We start from the raw sequence: 22,214 nt of genomic DNA, 5'->3' as shown, positions 1-22,214 counted from the left end.
TGTCATTCATCGTATGTTACGTATTTTCAGAGATCTGTGCTGTGGACTGAGTAATACTGCCCCAACCATTTTCAGCTATAATTCTTTTTCATTTTTTTTTTTCAGCTTCGATTCTGCAAAGCAAATTGTGACTATCCTCACATTGCTCCTGTACCCTCAGAGGAGGTACAAAGCCTTGCTTCAGAGAAACAGCTGCGTCACTCTGAATTCCTTTCCTTTTCTCTTATTGTGTGTGGCCCAACCAAGGTCAGAAAACAAGTAATGTGAACCTACCAATTGCACTTTCTTCCTTCCTGATTGTCCTTTCAAGATTCAGTACTCAGAGCCCTGTTAAAGCGATTAACAGAGGGCTGACCCACACCTTATTTCCTAGTGCACATATCTGCAATGAAAGGCATCATCGTCTAATAAGGGATCTAAAGTAAGTAAGTCAAGAATTTCCTGTCTTCCAATTTTCAGAAGGTGAAGCAAGGACTCTCAATGCCTTGCCAGCACTTCCTCTGACAATATGGTACTGAGAACCTTATGTTCTCACCCTGGAAGTTGAGCCAGACACTTGAAGAACAATGATGTTTTTTCTCACTTAACTTTAAAGCCAGGATGAAAAATTTTGTTTGCAGCAAACATATGTAGCTGAGACCATACACACTTTTTCTAGCATGACTAGTTTTTGGGGAATGATGTCTGCTGTCCTAAATGCAGCAACGAAGCAGGATACTAAGTTTTATTCGTTAATGATTGTCTTAAAGTTCCCATAATTTTTTCCCCTCAGACTAGGAAACCTAACAATTACCTTTTTAAACCTATGATTAAAAAAATACCCTTTGGAAAGCAGACGATTAGTAATCCATCCTTCATTGGGATGGAAAAGTCCAGGGTACAGTCATCCTTGGTGTCTGTGGGGATGGGTTCAGCATCCCTTCCTTCAGACACAAAAATGCACAAATGCTCAAATCCCTTCTATTAATTGGCAGCATATTTGCACGGGACCTATGCACATCCTCCTATGCACTTTAAATCACCTAGATAACTTACTCTACCTAACCTAAGGTAAATGAAATGTAAATAGTTAACATACTGCATTACTTAGGGCATAATGATCCAAAAGTTAAGTATATGTTTAGTACAGGTACAATTGGCTTTTTCAAATGTTTTCAATCTGATGTTGGCTGACTCCATGGATACGGAACCCTGGAATGTGGAGTGTCTCAGAATTCACATACAGATGGATTTCAAAAGAGGTGGGCCTCATGGTATACACTCACCAGTGGCTCTGCCATGATGATGCGAATCTTGCGCTCAGCCTGCGTTGTGAAATTGACGAATAAACTCTTGAGGACATATTCTCCTGGTTTGCTGTCTGGGTCCACACTGATGGGTAACATGGTTGGTGGCCCTTTCTCCTTGTGTGTGCCTGAGGCAGGTGGGACTGGAGGCTTGATGTAACCGTTGCCAACTGGAGAAGCTGAAAAACAGAATGGAAATTCTCATTGGCTGAAAATAACATCATAAATATTCAGACAGGATGTGTTACACCATCATTGTAAGGATATGAATTGTATGAAGGATGTCACACTTAGCATCATAACCTGGTTTCACGCTTTAGAAACAGTGCTGGAATTTGTTATGTTTGCATTGTACAATATGTGATAATCTCAAAATTCTTCTTGCTACTAGATTGATCTGACTGATAAATATTATACTGTTTAAAACATCTTGGGCTTCTCTTCTACATTCCAGACAAAGGGACAAAAATTGTATATGAGGAAAAAGAGTAATTTCTTGGCCAAGTTTTCTTAATGACAGAAGCCCTCTGTCTTCTGTGCTTGAAGAACAACGTAAGAGATTCTGGGAGTCATCTCTTCCAGAACCAACTATCAGAAGCCCTGCTGGCTCTGGCTGTCACAGAGGAAGGACAGAGGCTCAGGTAGCACCCGTGTAACAAGGTGTGGGTTTCAGTTTTCACTCCCTCTAGTTGGTATGTTTTTCTTTGTCCTTTGTTACACATTTAAAATGTGTGAATTTGTAAGTAAGAGTCCTGGGACATAAGAGTGGCAGTGGATGTGACAGGAAAGAAACTCGTTTTCCCAGAATTTCACCTGTCATCCCAAGCTTCTCACTCATTCATTCCATTTTGTCCATTATTGACTAAGCAAGCAGCTTAGGTTTCAGGCCCTGGGAGGCTGTCTACAGACAGCTGCTGGGCCTGCCCTACAGAGCTCACACCGTATGGAGGCAGGGTCCATGACCAGCACCCTCACACACACCATAACACACTGCAAAAAACCCCCCAAAAAAGATGGTTGGGGTGGAGGGCAGAACCAGAGTCTAGCGATGAGGGCGAACCTATGACACAGGTGTGCAGTGAGCCATGTGTTATCAATGGAAACTCCTGAAGGTTAGCCATCGCTGGTCTAGAGGAAACCTGCTTCACTAGATGCCTAACGGTGTTGAGATGCTATGGTTTGGAGCTGCCAGGAAGGACAGAAAGCCGCATTATTCAGATGTCCTACATTTGTGTGGATTTGGAAGGAGTTTTGTTTGGTTTTTATTTGTGTGTTTTGTTTTGCATTACTAGGGTTCTGCTCTGATGCAAAGCAACATTTCGAGTTCTTTCAAAAGTTTATTTGGGGACAGGCTCTTGTTAAGTTGCTCTGGCTAGTCTTGAATTTTTGACCCGCATGCTTCAACCTCTCCCAAGATTATAGGTATGAGCTACCATGACCAAAAAAGATTCTATTTGTAATTTAAGATAAACTAGTTGCTTATGGTGGGAATATTATTTTACTTGTACCTTTTTAGGGAGAATAAAAATACAATGAAATCAATACAGAATTTCAAAACAAAATGATAGGAAATTGACAATGGTTATTATATTGCATAGTTATCTTTAAAACAGTTGCTCAGATTACCAGATGTAGGCATGCAAAGTTGGTCAAACAATATAAGCACTGACTTCCTTTCAATCAACTAATACAATTAGTACAATTATCTTAGTTATCTTCTATATATGTATTGATATACATACAAGGATTTTTTCTTCCTTCTTTTCTCCTTTCTCCCAGTTATTCCCTTTTGAGCAGTTTCTTTCCCTTTCACAATATCTATCATATCTTTTGGATCTTATTTATTCTTTCAGTTTCTTACACTAGGGAGACAATATGATGTTTACACATGAAGTTTGATTTATTTCACTTACGAGTATGGTCTTTAGTTACACCTAGTTACCTATAAAAGCCTCGAGTTTATCTTTCTTTATAGCTGAGTAGTATTCCACAGTATAAAAATATATCTTTTTCTATTCATTCCATGGTTGAAGGGCTGTTTCCAAGATTTAGCTACTACAAATTGTGTTGCTCTAAACATGTGTGCACATATATTGGTGTGACACGATGTTTTCAATTCTTCTGGGAAAATACCCAGAAGGGGAATAGCTGGGTTGAATGGGAGCTCTAATTCGACTTTTTTGAGGAATGAGTTTCCACACTGATTGCACCAGCCAACACTCCCACCAACAGTGGAGAAGAGCTCCTTTTTTCCCACAGCCCCATCAGCATTTGTTATTAATTGATTTCTTGATGACAGCCATTTTTTTCTGGAGTGAGATGGAATCTTAGTGTTTTAATTTGCATTTCTTGAATAACAAGTGATAGTAACAGTTTTTCATATATTTATTTGCCATTTCTATTTCTTCATCTGAGAAGTGTGTGTTTATCTCAGATGTCCATTTTTGGATTGGGTCTTTGAATTTGGGAGGCCAGATTTAAAAAAAAATTTTTTTGTATATTCTAGATAAAAGTTGTTTGAGGAAGAGTTGACTAAAATTTTTTCTAAATGTGTGGGTTTTCTTTTCACTCTGTTGGTGAGTTATTTTGAGGTGCAAAAACTTTTTAATAAGATGAAAGCTCAGTTGTTGAGTCTTTGAGGTACTTCCTGTGCTGCTTGGTTTTAGTTCATGAACTCTCTGCCTACATTTGGATCTTTGAGACTTTTACCTTGTCCTACAGTTCATTTAGTGCTTCCATTTTAATATTTAGATTTTTGATCCATTTTGACTTTAGTTTAGTGCATGGTGATAGACATGGGTCTAGTTTTAGTGTTGGGCATGTGGAAAGCCAGTTTTACCAGCACCATTTATTAATGAGACTATCTTTCTTCCAGTGAACATGTTTGGCCCCTTTGTCAAAGATAAGGTGGCTGACCGTGTTCGGAGTCATATCTGCATCTTCTATTCTGTTCCACTGATTCTGAGGTCTGGTATTTTTTTTTTTTTTTTGCCAGCATCGTGCTGATTTTATCACGGTAGCTTTGTAGCAGTACAGTTACAAGTCGGGGACTGTGATGTCTCCTGCCTTGCTTTGTTGCCCAGTATCACCTTTGCTATTCTAGGTTTCTTGTGTTTCCCGATGAATTTTAGGAACCATTTCTCTAGATCTGAGAGGTATGCTAATGGTATTCTGACTGGGATTGCACTGAATCTGCGTAACAGTTTTGGGAGTATGGCCATTGTTACAAGGAATATCTTTCCATCTTCTGAGATCCTCTTTATTTTTTCCAAGTACTGTACTTTTCAGTGTACAGATCTTTTACTTCCTTTGATAGATCGACTCCTAAGTATTTCATTATTTTGGATGTTATTGTGAAAGGTGTGTTTTCCCTAATTTCTATCTCAGTGAGTTTGTTGTTGTGTACAGGAATGCCATTGATTTTTCAGTGTTGACTTTGTATCTAGATACACCACTGAATTTGGTTACTAAATCTAAAAGCCTTTCGGTGGGGCTTTTTAGGTCTTCTATGTAGAGTATCACGTCACCTGTGAATAATGATAATTTCACTTCTTACTTCCTATCCTTATTTATTTTATTTCTCTCTCTTATATAATTGCTCTGGCTGAATAGGAATGGTGGTAGTGGACATATGATGGGAATTTTAACCAGCTTGTTAAAGGCATGAACCAAAGTGCCCAATAGGCACATAGATCCTCCAACTGCCTTCACAAAGCACATTCCTCAAAAAAAGAGGACATTTTACCTGCTTTTTTGTTTTTTAACCAGTTTGCAACAACAGATAAGCACAGAGCCGATTTTTCAAAACAGTTAGATGTTTTTGATGCTCCTGACTGGAATCTGACCCTGAGCATTTGAAATAAGGAATAGTTTCCTTTTTTCTTAAAGCAACCACAACATGTTATGTGATAACAAAAGAAAGTAGGCATTCTTCCTAGAAGTGACAGTCTGATTAAACAAACTTCCTTTCCAGAGATCACTGTAAACTTCTCTCTTAACAAAGGAGCTATTGTATGACACTTTTTTGTGTACAGTTAGATATAAATTATTTTTACTGCCAATTCTCAGCATTTTGGTCATTTAGTAGGTGCTGAGGGTAAACCCTATTAGTGGGAACTGGGATCTTGCTTTACAACCCGACTTTTCCTTCTAAGTCCTTCTTTTCCAAGAAGACTTTAATTTATGAGCATTATAGGACCATTTCATAAAACACAACAAACCAGAGATGACGCAGCTACTGTGCAAACATGTCACACTGTGTATAGGAAAATAGTAAATTGTCCACTAACGTATTTATGAAGATACTTAAGAAATGGCATGTTAAAGGTACTGCAAATATTCAGTTTGACCAGATATCCTGGAAGAAGTTATGTGAAGTAAACCAGAGCAAAAGGACAAGTCCTCCTAACATGACATGCAGTTATTTTCCTCTAAAGAATACTCTATAAAAATTCCATCAAAAGACTTCTAGAACTAATAAGAAAATTTAGTAGCTGAACACAAAGTCAAACCTCAAAACCCAATAGCAATCCTGTACACAAATAACAAACTCATTGAGAAAAAATTAAGGCAAGCATACTTTTCATAATAGAATAAAAAATACTTAGCAAAGGAAGTAAGAGATCCTTACATTGAAAATTACAATATGCTGAAAAAAGAGATATCAGAAAATGGAAAAGATATCTCTTATTCTTGGGTAGGAAGACCTAATATGGTGAAAATGGTCAAACTCCAAAAATTGTTATACAGATTTAATGCAATCCCAAGGAAAACGCAACTAGCATACCTTAGAGAACTACAGAAAAATTCCTAAAATTCTTTTGAAACCAGAAGAGTCTTAGATTAGCAAAAGCACAATTTTGGGCAACAAAGGCAAGGAAGGAGTCATCACAATCCCTCCCTTGAAATTATACTACAAAGCTTCTGTGATAAAAACAGCATGGCACTGGCCACCAAACAAACAAAACAAACCACACATGCACAAAACCAAAAACCAAAACAAACAAAACAAAACAAAAACCCAGAAGATCAATAGAACAGACTAGAAAATGCAGAATGAACTCCAAAGATGCTTAGTTAGCTGTCTTTGACAAAGGGGCCAAACATGTTCACTGGATGAAAGATAGCCTCTTTAATAAAGGATTCTGGAAAAACTGGCTTTCCATATCCCCAAGACTAAAACTAGACTCATGTCTCTCACCAGGCACTAAACTAAAATCAAAATGGATCAAAGATCTAAATAGTAAAACAGAAAAACTGAATGTACTGAAAGAGAGAATACATAAAACTCTTGAAGACATGGGTACAGGCAAAGATTTCATCAACAAAAAACCCCAATTGCACAGGAACTATCACAAAGAACAACTGGGACCTCATCTCATTAAAAAAACGTCAGCACAGCAAAATAGATTATCAAAGAGAAAGATTTTTTGCTAGCTGCCTCTCAGAGGACTACGATTTAAAACAAAGGAAAAAAAATCAGACCTTCCAAATTTTTTTTCAAATCCATTTTGTTTCAAGAAGGAAAGAAGAGGAAGAGGAGGAGGAAGAAGAAGAAAGAGAAGAAAAACTCCAACAAAATTTTAAAACACATCAATCAGGGGGCAACAATGGTACAACATTGCACACTGTCATCCCCAAATCATTTACTCTTACACAAGACATCTGCATCCAACTCTCCAAACAATACCAGCACAAATCTTTCTCTTCAGTGAACTCAGAGGAATCAATAATATAACTAATACACACACACACATATGTTGTTTCAGCTTTGCACACTAGTGAGACATTACGATATTTACATGTGTCTTATTTATCTAACTTATGTGTATGGTCTCAAGTTGCATCCATTTACTTATAAAAGTCTCAATTCATCCTTCCTTATGGCTAAGTAGTATTCCATTGTATAAAGTAGCATTTTAAAAAAATCTATTCCTCAGTCGAGGGGCATTTAGGTTGTTTCCAAAATCTAGCTTTTACAAATTGTACTGCTATAAACATGGGTGCACGTTTATTGCTGTGGTATGATGTTTTTATTTCTTTTGGGAAGATATCCAGAAGAGGAATAGCTCAGTCAAATGGGACCAGTAGTCCTAGTTTTTTGAGGAATCTCCACACTGGTTGCACCAGTCTGCATTTCTACCAAAAGTAGAGAAGCCTTCCTTTTCCCCACAGCCCTCCAGCATTTGTTATTGCTTGATTTCTTGATAATAGCCATTCTTTCTGGGGTGAGGTGGATTCTCAGTGTTGTTTTCATCTGCATTTCTCAAATGACCAGTGATGTGAACACTTTTTCATATATTTATTTGCTGTTTGTATTTCATCATCTGAAAAGTATGTTTTCATCCCAGATACCCATCTTTGGGTTGGGTCTTTAACCCTGGGAGGACTGATTTTTTTTTTTTTTTTGAGTTCTTTGTATATTCTTGATAGTAATCCTTTGTATGAGCTATAGCTGGAAAACATTTTCTCCCATGTTGTGTGTTTCTCTTGCTATGCAAAAGCTTTTCATTGGGTGAGATCCCAGTTGTTCCATTGATCGCTGGGTCTATATTTTTGCCAGTACCACACTATTTTCCCATAGTAGCTTTACATATAATTTCAAGTCAGGGATTGTGATGCTCTTGCCTTGCCTTTGTTGCCCAGGATTGCCTTTTGTATTTTAAGAGCTCCCAAATTTAAAGGCACAATCCAAAAAAGGGCATCTGAAATAAATAGACACGTCTCAGATGAAGAAGTAGAAACAGAAAATAAATGTATGAAAAGGGGTTCAGTATCAGTGGTAAATAGTGTAATATCATGTGTAAATAGTGCATCGTCTCTTTGGTGTGAGAAACTGAAAGTGTAAACGGAGATAAAAATGTAAACTAGATATTATCAAATAGGGAGACAATGCTTAAATGAGAACAGAACCAGGGAGGAAAGGAAAAAGAAGGAAGGGAAAAGGGGAAAAAAGGAGAAAAGAAAGAAAAAATGGAATCCAAACTTTTGTTAAAACAGAGGGGACAAGGGACTGAAGATAGGGGCATGGGTAAAAAAAAAAAAAAAAAAAAGAAGTATATCATGTATAGGACAAATTCCCTATAAAGAATGGGATCCTTTGTATGCCTAAAATGTACCAATAAAATAAATAAATTAAATGGGAGAATGGCTTAAAAAAAAGAAAAGAAAAAATGGAAAACGTTGGAATAAGAAGAAACAGTGTAACAAAAAACCTGTTTCACAGTGATGGATAATTTGTAAGCAATTTTCTATACTTTAAAGTAAGTCAATAAAAAAATATCCAGAAAGTATTTTTGGTCAAGAAGATACATACACCCAAAGGCACATTTACTTGTGCTTAATTTCTAAAAATTTCGATAAAGGGGGATGCTCCTCCCGTACATCTCTTTACTCCTACAGCTCTTCAACTGGTAACTTTAATCCTTAATGTATCCCTAGAAGCACGTCAGTCTCCCTCTTACGGATAGGATCACAAGGTTCAGAGAGGGAAAGTGCCTTGCTCAAGGTCGCAGAGCAGTTAACTCTGGGGCTAAGCCTGAGTCTGCTTGACAACGTACAGTATCTTGTAAGTGTCCCAGGTCACCCCGGCTTTAATTTTTTTAGGTATTTAAAAGGGTATTTTGTGGTGGTAAAAGCATTTATTATGAGATCTACTCTCTTACCAACTCTTTAGGTATACATCATAGTTGACCATAGGCACAATATTGTATAGAGAATCTCCAGAATCTAAGTGTAACTCATGTCCGCTGAGTAGTAACTGCCCGTATCTCTCTTCCCTATACTTGGAAACCACTATTCTTGGAGTCTATGAATTTGTTTCAGATACCATATGTAAGTGGAATCATAAGAGAGTCGCCTTTTGGTGACTGGCTTATGTCAGTGTCACTGAGGTTCATTTATGCTGCTTGCGGATGTAAAATTGACTTCTTTTCAAGGCTGAATAATATCCCACTGCATTTTCTTAAGATGTTCATCTTTTGCTGATGTAGTGGTATCACGCAAGATTTCATTTGTCATTTAAAATAAACCGGCTGCTTATAATGAGGATTGTACCCCTTAGCTACAGGTTTTACTCTGGCATGGCTCTTTTTGGGACTTGAGAGAAATAAAATATACACGTGATTTGGAGAATGCAATTTTGTATAGATTTGTATAACTGGGTATTTTCCAGAAAGACTAATGTATCTTTGGGCTATGGAGATCCCTCCCACTGGCAAGGTTGTTTGACCTCTTGAACTAAAAGATACCTTTTTAGCTGCTCAAAGGGCATAGGCAAGGGCTAGGAGAACAAAAAACATTTGAAATCTGAGTAGACACTTCCTTTGCAAAGGATTGATGACAATGCTTTTCCGAGACGTGCTAATGACAGAACCTTTAGCTCTCTGTTGTCCTGACAAGGAGCAAGAGCACTTCAACTCACATTTCTCCTTACTCCTATCTGTGCCTCTCAAAATTAGGGTTGCTTCTGGTGTTCCCAAGAACTGGAGAGAAGGAAGCAGTTCAATAAACAAGAGAGCTAGCATCAACAAGCGTAGGGCCGCATGCCAGCAATTCCATTCACTCAGAGGCCGAGGCAGGAGGATTCCAAGTTTGAGGTCAGCCTGGGCAACTTAGTGAGATCTTGTCTCAAAATAAAAGGGGGTTTGAGGCTGTAACTCAGGAACCCTGTGTTTAATCTCCACTATCATACACACACACACACACACACACACACACACACACGAAGATAAAAAGGAAGATGAAGTCACTGTCTTGTCTTCTTTTTCTCTCTTCCTCTGCCTCTCAGTATTTTATCTCAGAAAAATGACAGTAACCCATCAGTGATTTCTTTTATAAATGTCTATCACCTGCTAAGATGCAATTACACGGACTTTCCTCTGATTGCCAAAGTAGGTATTTGTCATTAGAATCTGAAAGAATGTCTGCCAAGAGCTGTGAGCAAAGAAATAGGAGGTTACATTGACATTTCAAGGTCTTTTCTCACCAAAAGGAGATCAAGTAACCTGCCCCGAGGCAGGCTAATCCTGAACTTCGACTTCCTCTTCTCTCCTGGAGAACTGACAAACTGCTTTTGTTCATGTGTCCTTCTCTGGCCCTTTACCCTGTTTTGTTTTTCATTTTTTTCTCCTATGTTCTTCCTCCATTTGTCCATTTTATGTAGTAAAATCTCATTCATTTTAACTGCACGCATTCAAATTTTGTGATCTTTCAGACAAGGCCTTTAATTTTTGATGTTAACTTAAAAAAAAAATCTGCTGACTTGGAGGGTGAACCGCTGGTGCTCACGCTCTCCAGCAGGCTGGCTGCACCCCAAGAGGTCTGTGATGGACTTGGAGAGCTCACATTTCTAGCCAGCCCCAGACACTGCCAGCCCTCTGACACTAGATGTAAATAAATATGAAAACAAAGGAGAAAAAAAGTCAGTCCAGTTAACAGAACTGTTTTCAACTTCTTTTCCCTATAGCAAACCAGATCAGCTTTGTTTACTACTGCAGTTAAAGTTTGCTGACAAAAAAGTAGTGAAAACACCATTGAACTAGGAGCCAAAAGTCTGAGCCCTGCATGACCTTGGAGAAAGAGCGGGCACCAATCGGGCTTCAGTGTCCTTACCTGGGTGCTTTTTGTTTGTTTTTGGCAAATGCAGTATCTTGGACATGCTAAACCAGTGCTCCACCACTGAGCTACACCCTCGTCCCACCGGGTATTCTCAGGGGCTGGGCATACTACATTTTTCTATGTCTAGTATTCTGAGACTGTGTACGAAAATATGGTAAGGCTCGTTCAATACTCCCACAATTCAAAGGCTAACCAACACTCACCTTTCCTCCAATTAATAGGAATTAGTAAGATTCTATCATCGCCTGTCTATATAGAGGAAGGTTTTCAAATACCACAGCCTTTCCGGTGATACCTGCACTCTGCTACAGTGCCATTCACTTTGTGAGACTGAAAGTACTCCAAAACGCAGGCAGACACACGAGGAAGATGTTTTTATTTCTGGTGGTAAACTCAAGGCTCATTAACATTTAATATTTTTAAATAAAAAAAAACACATCATGTACTGGGCATCTGTGTTTCACAAACTCAGTGCTAGGTACGGTCTCTGTTTTTGGCTATCAAGTAGGCAGAAACTGTGGAACGGACATGGGACCCGGTCTTACAGGAAAGGTATAATTCTCATGGGTAGAGCTGGGCAAGGGGAAACTGAGGCAGGGGGCACACCTAGCAGGTATAAGGAAGCATCTGTTCTATGTCTCTCCGCACCCTTTCCTCCTGTCACCTTCCTCCTGCAAGTCTCTCTTCACCAGGAACTGGAGAATTGTCAAGAAAAGTACTATGTCTCATGTTTATCCCAAGCATTTATCACAGTTCCATGACACAGTTAATCAAATAATTGGGCTTAATTAAGACCTGACCTGAATTCATCAAATTCCAAACCTAATCTCTCTCAATCTCAAACAATCAATCAATCCCTCCTCCTATCTCCGTCTCTGTCTCTCTCCGTGTAATGGGGATTAAACCCAGCACTTTCCAATTAAGCTACATCCCAGGGCTTTTTAAATTTTATTTTTATACAGGGGACTTGCTAAATTGCCAGTCTAGACTTCTCTTGCTTCTGCCTTCCAGAATGCTGGGATTGTAAGCATGCCCTATCATACCCAGCTAAGAAACTGTAAACTCTTAAATTCTACAGAATGTAGATTTTTAAATTTTTCTCAATATTACAATTAAAATTTTCAATGAGAAGCCAATGAGTATAGATATTATTTAGAGGGTAAATGGGAGCCAGAGGATTTCTTGGAAGAATAATTATTTGATGTTCCTATAAAAGGTTTGTCTGGAGAGACACCACCAATTTTGAAGATGACTACACCAACCACGAGAAAACTAACACTGGTGGAACCTGGAACCTATATCTTCTACAACTGGACCTATGATCCTGTTACATCAACTCTGTCCAACAAAGAAAACGTGTGAGACATGTTTCCTGGTAAGATGTTATGATGCTTAAAATGTTTAAGAAGCTTTTTAAGAATACCTACTATAGGTATTTTCTAAGAACTTCTACCTGTGGCAAGGTATTGGTTAGAAATCTTGTACCCCAACCCTGAAAACTGTTAGCTATCTATACCTGAAAATAACAACATGGTCTTTTGGCACCTGGGAAAGAAATTATTTTGGCATGGCAGGGAGGGAAGTGTATATCACATCTTATGTCTGTGTACATCAGGGTTTGAAAACAGAGCTGATGTCCACTCATGAGAAACAACAGAGATAAGTTAAATGTCACCATAACAAAACAAAAGAGGTAGTTCAAGAATAGGATCATTCTACAAAACAAACACATTGATTTCGACAAGTCCACAGATGAGATAAAAGATGAAGATGATTACAGCAAACTTAGAAGACAGAACAACGAAATGTAATGCATAGACTTGGTCTAAATCCTGATTTAAGCCAATCAACTCTTAAAAATATTTTATTAAAATAAAAAAATAAGAAATGGATAATAAAGCATTATGTTCAACTTGGGTATGATAATACCACTGGGGGTAGATAAGAAAAATATCCATATTTTATACAATGCATACTAGTTATAGTGAGTTCAATAAAGACTAAGTTATAAATAAGTCAAATATGACTAAATCTTGAGAATTGATGAATCAAAATGATGCCAATTTGCTGTATTTTCCTTTTGGAAATAGTTTTGTCCCAGAAGACTGTGAATTGTACTATATGTGTGTGTGTTGGTTAGATTTATTTTGACACACAGTCTCACTATGCAGTTCAGGATGACCTTGAACTCAGTATGTGGCCCTCACTGGCCCCAAACTCAAGAGCATCTTCCTACCTCAGCCTCCTGAATGCTAGGTGTACAGGTGTGTGTACAGATGTGTGTACTACCACTTCCAGCATTTATTGTTTTGTGTTTAAAGTATTTCATAATAAAACACTTCCTAAAAGCAGATAAGACTCATTTATAGAGTTTCCTACATCTTATAATGCAATAATGCAGGAATGCTACTTTAGAACTGCAATTTGAAAAAATAAATTACTATATAAAATATGACAAATGTAATCCAGATTGAATTTGAAAATATAAATTACTATATAAAAATAGATACCATCTAATTTGGGTTGATCACACAAGCTTGCGTGTTCAAGAACAATCACTAAGGGCTCAGATCCTGCACCCTGGGACACAACTGCATGTTGGACTGAGCTGTCTGATCTGAGCGTGCTCATACTTTGCACACGGAAAATACAAGTGTAGGTGTGGTGTCTCTGACACTGTATCCTTTATCACACTCAAGTTAAATACAGGTTGGGTCCTTTTGGAAATAGTTTTGTCCCAGAAGACTGTGAATTCTATCAGTTAATCAAGTCAAGGAATAGCACATTTTCACTGAAACCCTAGAATACGCAACACACTCTGCAAATTTTTGCAGACAATACAAAGGTGAAATTTAAAAAATTTGAAACATTTTTAAAATTTAATATATTTAGCCACAAGATGGCATTCAGTTGAACAGCAATGGAAGAGCACATGAGTTTAGGAGAACATTTTTTATACTTTCATTTGTTATACAGTCATCAAACATTTACTGAAGGCCCAGACTACTCCAGGCATTGTGCTGACAGCTGGGGAAGGACAGCAGGCCTGGCTCCTGGCCTCATTCAATCTGCAATGTGCAGGAGCCAGGTGTTCCATCCTAAACACACAGAAAAACAACTGCAAGCTGGGAAGTGCTGTCAGAATAGTGTGGGAAACGGGGGGAATATTTGTGTTTGTGGAGCTTCAGGGTTAGAGCCTCTGAGACACTGCTGTTGGGAACTAAAAATAACTGATGATAAGATACCAAAGGTTCTAGGGAGAAGAAAACTGGGGCCTCAGAATTGTAGCAGTTATATAAGTGAGCGCAGGGAGGACACGGTAGCTTGCCTGGTCACTTTCTAATACTTTTATGAAAGGCCATTTGGCCACCTTCTCCTTAGAACTGTCATCCAGAATTCTGGCTGCCTCCTGACACAAATGGACATTGTCTACACATTTCTACTGGTCTCTGTCACTACACTTCAGTGCCATAGGGAAAGGAATTGGTTTCATTCCTCTTGTAATCACACCTTTTAAGACAATGGTAGGCTCAATACTCAGGATGCAGCAGCTATCTGCCAAGTAAGGAGTATTAAGAAACAGAAAGCTATGAATCACCTCCAGCTGAGAAAGCCTATATTCACCCCAAGACTCCCATCAGGACTATCAGGAGAGCTACAACCAAGCAAGACTGACAAATAAAGCACCAATAATGCCAGCAGAATATTATAATAACCGTCACAGCATGTCATTTTGGTTGAGAAAACAGGACATGTGAATTGGAAAATGCCTGGCTTGTGGAATCTTTAAAGCAGAGTTTGTCAAAGTGCACGCTGTGGCCCACTACTGATTGTATTTAGTAGGCACTGATCAGTCTGATTAGGATGCAAGACAACAGAGAAAATAAGAGAAAATAGCAGAGAGATGGCATCTGGAGCAGAGAGGTTAAGTCCTGCTGTGCATCGCGTTTGCTTTCAGTCTCTGTCTGCAAGTGTATATATGTGTCTGCGGCAGGTCAGTGAAGAATGTGTTGCTGCTGTGGGTCATGGTCAGATAGGCTGCACAGGCCATGGGGGTCCACGATGCTACATGGGGCCTGCCAGAAACAGCAAATTGGCTCCTTGGTCTATTTTAGTAGATCCATATTTAAGTCAGACATCAAGGGTAAGTGAAGACCCTTGATGGCAATGTTTTTGCAGCAGAGCTGATGGACACATTTCATACACATTGGTTCTACAATCCAGTAGTGGGTCACAGTGTGTACTTTGACACACTCTGCTTTAAATGCTAGTGTAATATGCAATCCACAATATAACATTACACAATAATGTTATATACTCACACACAGGTAAAATACACACTGAAATATTCATTCTAGTATAACTATATAGATATGTATATGTATACAATAACATACACGTGTATCTATAATAGAGTGAGTGTGCATTATATAATACATAACACTATAAATTTTTCCAAAATCTGTAGCATGCAAAGAGATTCCAGTGCCTTATAGAAAACAGAAGCTCAATAAATATATCCAATGAATTCACTGAATAAGCAAAGTCTTTTATGTTTGCTTAGTGTTTCATAAGATCACTGAAATATTCATAAATATCGAATTCATATGGATTTGCTTATGTGGATGCCAGTTCCTATAATAAAAAGGATTTAGGTTTTACTAATTTCTTAAATAGTTATGGATATGTGCAAGTACTGCATACGATTTTCTTAATACCTAACAGAAATTTATAAGACATGATATATCTACTAAGTCATGGAAGTGGATTAGTAGTTACTGATCCTTTTTAAAAGTAAAGTTTATAAGCAAAGTTCATGAGCAAGAGTTGAAAAGGAGTCAGCTGGTTAGACAATGGGGGAGGTCGGTTTAGATGAAACATTGTAAGAGTAACATCTCCAACAGAGTAATAAGCGTTTCACACATGTAATGTCAAGCACCATTCTTCCCATACATATCTAAATGCGTACTTGGATCATTTGACTTTTATGCTTGTTATATATCAAAAAATTTTGAGAAAAAAGTTCCTTAAAACACACTCCATAAACCATGAAGGTAAGAGGCAAAATTCAGAATACTAAAGATTTTATTCCTAGAAACAGAATGCCATTATATGTAAATATCTAGGGTTTTATTAGACATAGGGCAGGAGAAAAATCAACAACCTCCTTAATAAATAAATGTTTTCCTCTATTAGAGCATCATGTTGCTTCCTTACCCCTTACAGATTAACTTTCCCTACCCTCACTAAGTAGAAACTTAAACAGCCAATATCCACAATACATGTAATTAATTTTATCATGTTTTCTTCTTCTCATTCATTTTTTTGAACTGTTGGACAACTGCTTACAATGTTAGGCTACAACAACTGTAACCACACTTACAACCTGATAAGGACAGGAAATGGTATGAAGTTTGGACTTATTTAACATTGGCTAACAAATGGCAGCCTTTTTTTTAACTCATCAACAAAAAGAGAAATTTTATTTTTTAAAAGTTGGAGAAGGCTAAGTCAAAAGCTAAGAAAAAATATTCCCATGTTTAAAACAAAACAAGGAGTATTTACATTAGTATGTAGGGAAAAAAATCAAGCATAAATCCTCTGCTGTAATATTTTTTCAAAATATTAAATTCTGTACTATAAATTATTTTCCAAACATATATGAGCTGTTTTTATAGATCAGCAGTTTTCCATCAGTCATACTTAAATCTTTAGTGAAAGTTGTGAGACTAGAAAAATTCCATTACATCACAGCTGCTTGTTTCTAGCCTCATTTACAAGACAGCAAAATCCTGCCCCTGAAATAGTAAAATCCCAAACCTAAGACCTAAAAGGCACTACCCGCCTCCGAGCAGTAGCATTCCACCACAACCCCGGGATGTAGATTCAGCTCCTTCCTCCACTCTCATCCTTTAAACGCTCAGAAGAATCCTCCTACACTCAGCATCTAATCACCGATTCAGGACTCCACGACGTACCAGCCTTTCGTACTCACCAAGCCCTTTAATGAAGCTGATCACACAGGATCGTCTCCAACAAGCCGTTGTAATCTCCATGGGCCTCAAAAGAAACCCAAACTAACAGTCTGGAGAGGCTACGTAGACTATGTTCCAGTGTGAAAAAGGGTAATGACAGGCTCCATGGTTCCGCTGCTCACGGTCACCATAAGTGCCTCAGCCACAAAGTGTTTTTTTGGCTCAAGGTGTATTTTTAGTCAGGTGCAAAAAACCTACAGTAGAAGACAAATGAAAACAAGTTTTCCATCCAGGGCAGGCGGTTCATACTGACGGGACAATTTTTAGCTGCACAGTAAGACACTGACCTACAACTCACAGAGTGCCCGTATGTCTATATTTATCCACGAGAACATAGTATGCTGACAGATTAGTAAAGCTGCTCAAAGCACTCCAGGAACATGAGCCTGGCCCACAGCTCGTCATAAACAGTTCATGCATACTGAACACTCATGCTTACACCCCCCACCCCCAAATTTAACGGGCAGTGTTGTGTCCTTGTGCTGGAGGGAAAAGAAAGAAAGAAAGAAAGAAAGAAGGAAGGAAGGAAGGAAAAGATAACAAGGTGGGTAATAAACTGTTGCTTTGGAAACTACAGCTACAAGTACAAACAGCTTTAAACAGCTTATATTCTTCCAGACAGAACCAGCAGCACAGTGGAAGCCAAGAGTAGCAAGAAACCATACACTCCTAAGGAAAATGAAACACTGAACATCTGTTGACACGACTTGCAAAGAAAAGTGATTGAATTCAAATCTAGTTACATCACTTTATAAAACACAGCCTACACTGACTTGATAAAAACTTGAACGTATAAAGCCAAGAAGGAGCTGAATTAGCTACCACTAAGAGCTCCATCTTCAAAAGAAAACTGTTACCGGCTAATGAGACTGAGCAAGAAAATGCAAAGTTACTTAAGACCAAAATAAAAATGCAACCACTTGGTCTTTTGATGTCATTTTTTCTGTTGCAAGAATTCTATGAGGGTCAGTGAAAATCTATGTCCTCATCCATAAAGAGCAGGAAATCCAAATAATGTTCTATTCTTTATTTACTCAGGGTAATTGAAGGTTTTTCTTTTGCAATGTAACCTGGAATTATAAACAGCATGAAAAGAGAATTGACTGACAAACTGAAATATTTCATAGGAAGGGGAAAAAATGCCCAAATTACCAAACTGAACATTTACAGTGATTCTAGTGAGCTTAATGGCAGCAAAATGTCCCACGGTGCCCCTGTGTCTAGACTGCCTTTTTAAAGAGTTGACTGTGACAGTGACATTTGCTTACACTTTACTAAAAGGACTCAAAGCAATTCTAAGACAATAGTGTGCCTAAAATGGCTTGTTTGGAAAAGTGAGTGTCCAGCCTTGCTGTCTGTTAGCGTTTGGTCTTGTTCTGTCTATATATAAATTGGGAGTTGAGAACCAAATGAATATTTGTACTTTGCAGTCTAAGTCTCTAACGCTACTGTGAGACTAGCAAATGATGAGACTGTCATTCAGTTCCAAAACATTACTTAAAATAATCTTACACATGTATGAAAAACAGGCCTTGTCATTTTTTTTTTTTTTACAGATCCCAATTATCAAACAACATTTTTAAGGAAGTACAAGAAAAAAATGAACTAACTTTTATGGGACTATGGGACTTGATTGACATTATATTAGGTACTTTCCTTTATTATTTCATTAGATTCTTATCTAAGATGTGTGCATTACCATTTTCATGCCAGGTTTGATGAAAAGGCACAAAAATAAGATTGGTCAAGGACATTAAATAAGGATATTAAATAAAAGACTTCAAAACAAGCCAAAAGTAAGTTCAAATTGCTACCATAGTATTTCTTGCTATCTTTGAAATAGCTGCTCCTGCCATCGATTTGACATAATCAAACAAAATAAAATAAATTAAAACTCAATCCAACAAAACAATGGAAATGATATAGGACTTCCAAAACAAAATCACAGGGAATCAACAATGGCTGCAACCCTCAGAAGGAGATCCCCCCAGATGTCACATTGTGTACCGCTATCCTCTGAACTTATGATCAGACCACTGGCCCTAGACCTGCAATGTCAGTGAAACACCAAAGCAGCACGGGATTCCAACTGCATTTCACCTCCACAGCCATCATCACAGCCTGTGTCTCTCTGGACGAGCCAGGTGCTTATGGCGGAGGTGTGGTGGGGTGGGGTGGGGTGGTGCTGGTTGATATTTCTTATTTGCCAAAGTCAGAAGGGGCTGGGGTCTGGCTGCTCCAGTCTTGTGGCAGCCCATGCATGGCACTGGTTCCCAGACTGGGCTTTCTTCTTGGTGTGGCCTTTTTCACTCATCCCCAATCTGCAAATAGCTTTAAGAATTATTTTCAAATAATCTTTTTTTTTTTTTTTTGGTACTGGGAATCAAACTCAGGACCTTGCGCATGCCAGGCAGGCGCTATGCCATTGAGCTATATCCTCGGCCCTGATTTTTTTTTTTTGTTAAACCCAGAAATTGCAAGTAACTACAACCTACGAAGTCAGGCATTCAGGGTTATGCCTGTTACCCCAGCACTTGGCAAGATGAGATAGGAGGTAACCGTGAGTTCAAGGCCAGCCTGGGCTAAATAGTGAGTTCAGGGCCAGCCTGAACTCTACTTAGCAAGACTCTGTCTCAAAAAAACAAAACAAAACAACAACAACAAAAACCCTATGAGAATTTGAGAAAGTAACTCAAGGCCCTCCACATCACCTGGTCTATCCTGTCCTAAATTATCTTATTTTTGTCATACATTAGACATAATTCTAACAATTTTTCTCCCCAGCCCCCAATATATGTTTAGAGTAAAAGCAATAAATTATGGCTGAATGAGGTTCCTAAAGCCAGACACACTGTCCTTATGAGTAAGAGGCAGCTGCCAGCTGATACTGAAAGTAAAATCAGAAAGCAACCAGAAAAGGCAGATGTAAAATTCACAGAGCTGAGCATCTAAGGATATTTTACTTTAAAAGAGATAGGCCTTTCCACTTTAAGAAGTTGAAGGCAGCCATATATTTATAATTAATAATTAAAGTATTTCCTGATGATCTGAACTCATTTAGGCATAAGGTATAGCATGGTAGATATATTACAGATGCATACAGAATAAAATGCAATTTAGAAAGAACTCAATGCCAAATTGTTAAATTGAAATGTTTTGATACTTCTATGATCAAGTTCCATGCTTGGGAGAAATTTTCTAACAGATCTCTTAGTTCCCTAAAGATTCTAAGTAAATACCATATATTTTAAACTATACTAATATATTCTATACTTAATAAAAGTATTGTTGGCAGATTTAATTGTCTCATAAAAGCCCTCAAATATTATTTAAATAAATGACTTTAAAGTTGGTGATTTTTCTTTAACAGTTAATCTACTATGCATAAGAATTTCTGCTTTGCATAGACTGCTGGCATGACTGCAGGTATCATTAAGTGCAAAAGAAAGTTAAATCCAATGGCTTTAACCACTGTGCACTCAGAAACTGTAAGTAAGTTCCTCAGTATATTTAGTTTTATCTTACTGCTTTCTGGGAGAACTTATTGTTAGGCTAGTTACCCAAAGGTAGCACCTTAGAAGCATGAAGTGAGTAGCGGGCCATGGTGACATGTGTCTGCAATCCCTACACCTTAGCAGAGAGAGGCAGAAGGATTACAAGTTTAAGCCCACCTGGGAAACTTAGTGAGACCATCAAATCAATCAATCAATCAATCAATCAACCAATCAATCAGGCTGGGATAGCAGATCTGTATGAAGGCCATGGGCTTAATGGGAGGCAGAGGGAGAAGTCAGATTTTAAATCAGGCTTATCTCCTCTCTATTCCCATGCATCTACTCTCACTAAATATAAACTAGTGGAGCACGCCGTAATCCCAGCACTGGAAAGGATGAGGCAGGACGATCACTGTGAGTTCGAGGCCAACCTGGGCTACAAAGTGAGTTCAAGGCCAGCCCAAACTGTGTGGTGTGACCCTGCCTCAAAAAGACAATCAGTCAATCAATCAATCAGTTAATCAAACAAACTTAGTGGATTCTACACTTAGCTTACCCTACAGAGCAGTGACGATGAACCTTTTAGAGACAAGTGTCTAAACTGCAACCCACAACCCACTTATCTCTCTCAAAAGGCCAACACTGCAGTGAAACTTGAATGCTGAGGGTTTAGTTTAGAAAATCGACTACTTATACATTAAATCTTTTGTCTTAAAAAAAAAAAATAACATGTGTGCCATATGTTTACTACCACTAGAGTCTATCCACCCTATTACATTATGGAAAGCAAGAAGTATCATTTCAAGACATTTCAAAACATTATTTTTCTTTTTACAGCTTGAAGAAAAAGTCAGTATTTAAAAGGATCACACTGCAACATTGCCTATATAAATCAAAATCCCAAAGTGAAAAAAATATAAGCTGCCTCTAATTCCTCATTTTGTTAAATCATTGAAACTCAAGAGGCCAGGAATTTAGCTCAGTGGTGCAGGAATTTAGCTCAGTGGCCTAAGTGCCTGCCTGGGAAGGTAGTGAGTCCAATCCCCAGTACCCAAAAATAGACACAAAAACAAAAGAAAACAAAAAAATCCACTGAAATTCAATGCTTCTCTACACTGTGAGGGTTTAGAACCGACCTGTGCTCTATGGATGAAATATCTCAACAATTAAAGGTTACATTTTATGTGTGTAATTACAGACATTAGTCTTTCTAGAGATTCAGTAGATATATTGTTGAACTCCTGGAAGTTCAGTAGATACGGTGCTGAAATATTATCACAGAAACACGGCAATTAACAATAAATTCTAGTACCAAAAGATTACATTTTTCCATGACATAACACATGACATGTTTGCTTACTTGAATTAATCGACTTTTTAGTGCCAAGGGGCCTCTGGAGGCTCCTGAAGAAAGCAACCAAACACAGCCCACCATGGGCAAACGTTCCTGACAGTCTGGCTCTGCTTTGAGGGAACCATGACAAAGGCAGTGAACTTAGAAGACAATGTGCCATTGTGCTGGGGTGTCCTTGTCCTGGCTTTCAAACAGGCTTCCAGTTGTGTGAACTTTGAGCCAAACATGTCATTACTTAAAGACACTTGCAGCAAGCAAATACAACCTGCAAATGTTACCAGGAAGGCCTCAAGGAAAAGACTGGTTTACTCTGGCCCATGGTGCATGAGTCTGGAACCAAGCCACTAGTAAAGTAGTTTTCTACCAACCAGGTGTGCTGTACTTGTTAGGTAGACTGCCCGAACCCACAGAGGCTCATTTTAATCCT

At 38.2% G+C, this 22,214-nt stretch overlaps 1 protein-coding gene across 8 annotated transcripts in view; it reads right to left on the bottom strand.

Moving 5' to 3' along the window:
- The window catches only part of Fry (FRY microtubule binding protein), a 418,719-nt gene that overhangs the window by 200,063 nt on the left and 196,442 nt on the right, over positions 1 to 22,214 (bottom strand). For 7 of the 8 annotated variants that reach the window (XM_063232589.1, XM_063232590.1, XM_063232585.1 and 4 more), the window contains one exon: positions 1,266 to 1,465. In XM_063232589.1, coding sequence (XP_063088659.1) covers positions 1,266 to 1,385 — 120 coding nt within the window. In that variant the 5' untranslated portion in view covers positions 1,386 to 1,465. Of the gene's footprint in view, positions 1 to 1,265; positions 1,466 to 16,899; positions 17,217 to 22,214 lie in introns of those variants that run through there. The other variant, XM_063232588.1, reaches the window with a different exon arrangement.

The sequence above is a fragment of the Cavia porcellus genome, unplaced genomic scaffold (assembly GCF_034190915.1).
Source record: "Cavia porcellus strain 051 isolate PalLab524CR breed Dunkin Hartley unplaced genomic scaffold, mCavPor4.1 scaffold_21, whole genome shotgun sequence".
NCBI lineage: Eukaryota > Metazoa > Chordata > Mammalia > Rodentia > Caviidae > Cavia > Cavia porcellus.
The sequence above is the reverse complement of the archived record's forward strand: the minus strand, read 5'-3'. Positions and strand labels throughout refer to the sequence as shown.